This window comes from Stegastes partitus, unplaced genomic scaffold, assembly GCF_000690725.1.
Source record: "Stegastes partitus isolate 25-593 unplaced genomic scaffold, Stegastes_partitus-1.0.2 Scaffold1424, whole genome shotgun sequence".
In the NCBI taxonomy this organism is placed as follows: Eukaryota; Metazoa; Chordata; class Actinopteri; family Pomacentridae; genus Stegastes; species Stegastes partitus.
In genome coordinates this window covers 69,211-70,491 of record NW_007579155.1, presented here as the reverse complement: position 1 = coordinate 70,491, position 1,281 = coordinate 69,211, and the positions used below count along the sequence as shown (strand labels likewise).

At 48.5% G+C, this 1,281-nt stretch overlaps 1 protein-coding gene across 1 annotated transcript in view; it reads left to right on the top strand.

Annotated features, from left to right (window-relative positions):
* The window catches only part of ddr2l (discoidin domain receptor family, member 2, like), a 41,483-nt gene that overhangs the window by 19,921 nt on the left and 20,281 nt on the right, over window positions 1–1,281 (top strand). Inside the window, exon 5 of the mRNA XM_008299490.1 lies at window positions 526–678. Coding sequence (XP_008297712.1) covers window positions 526–678 — 153 coding nt within the window. The remainder of the gene's footprint in view (window positions 1–525; window positions 679–1,281) is intronic.

Below are 1,281 nucleotides of genomic sequence, written 5' to 3'. Positions count from 1 at the left end.
TGCCTTTATGGTCCTTTTGCTTTTATAGTTGTTTTTTTTATGTCTTTGTAGTCCTTTTGTGTGTCTGTGGTCGGATGCTGCTGCAGGTTTTAATAACCTCAGAGGAGATGATCCTGAACAAGTCCAGCTCTGGTTCACGTCTTCTGTTAGTCTTTTATTGATGTGAAATAGTCGAGCAAAGTAACTGAGTAATGTGTGTTATGACGTCCACACTGTGCTGATTGATCTGACCAATAGTAGAGCTTGTTTCTTATTTCACAACGCCAGATGTGTAGCATGTAGCATGTAGCATGTAGCGTGTAGCATGTAGCATGTAGCGTGTCTCTCCATTAATGTGCAGTTTAGACTTTTTTACATAACTTGGACAGAAGTGTCAGAAAGACGATCTGTTCATCAGAGACAACAGGTTTTTAACAGAAGTCATTGAAATGTTTAGAAGTTGCAGCAGAACACCAGAACATGTTTTATTTTACTAAAACGTCCTGTTATCAATCATGCTAACGTGCTGCCTGGTCCGTCCCTCAGGTGGACCTCAGCAGACTCACCTTCCTGACCATCGTCGGCACTCAGGGACGCTACGCCAGGAACTCCGGCAACGAGTTCGCCCGAGCGTACCGCCTCAATTACAGCCGGGACGGGCTGCTGTGGAAGTCGTGGAGGAACCGGCTGGGGAACCCGGTGAGCACCTCTCAGGGTCTGGACACAGCAGGAGGACGTCTGAGGTTCTAGACCAGGGATCTCCAGCTCCGGTCCTCGTGAGCTACTGTCCTGAATGGATCTCCAACAGCTTCAGTTCTACACGAGTCTGTTAATGATCCATTAATGCAGGACAGCAGCTCACCAGGACCGGAGCTGGAGATCCCTGGTCTAGACCCAGAACAGGGTCAGTAGGCAGCAGGACGTCTGACAGGACAGACGGAGCAGAGAGTCGCTGGTCCGGGTCGACTCTGAGCTGGTTCTGGTCGTCCAGGACAACAGGAGGCCTTGAAAACCTGGAGTCACAGTTCAGTCCGAGGCTACCAGAACCTCACCAGAACCTCACCAGAACCTCACCAGAACCTCACCATAGCCTCTCCAGAACCTCACCAGAACCTCACCAGAAGCAGCAGAAACATTCTTGTTTAGTTTGAGGACATGAAGCTGGTAAACCAACCCCACGTCCAGCTGAAGCTTCTACACGACGGCGCCTCTTCAGGGTCCATGTTTGTGTCTTTGTGGTTGATGTTTATTGTTGTCTTTTGTGTGTTTGTGTTTATTTTCTTATCTTTCAGTAACTTTTTT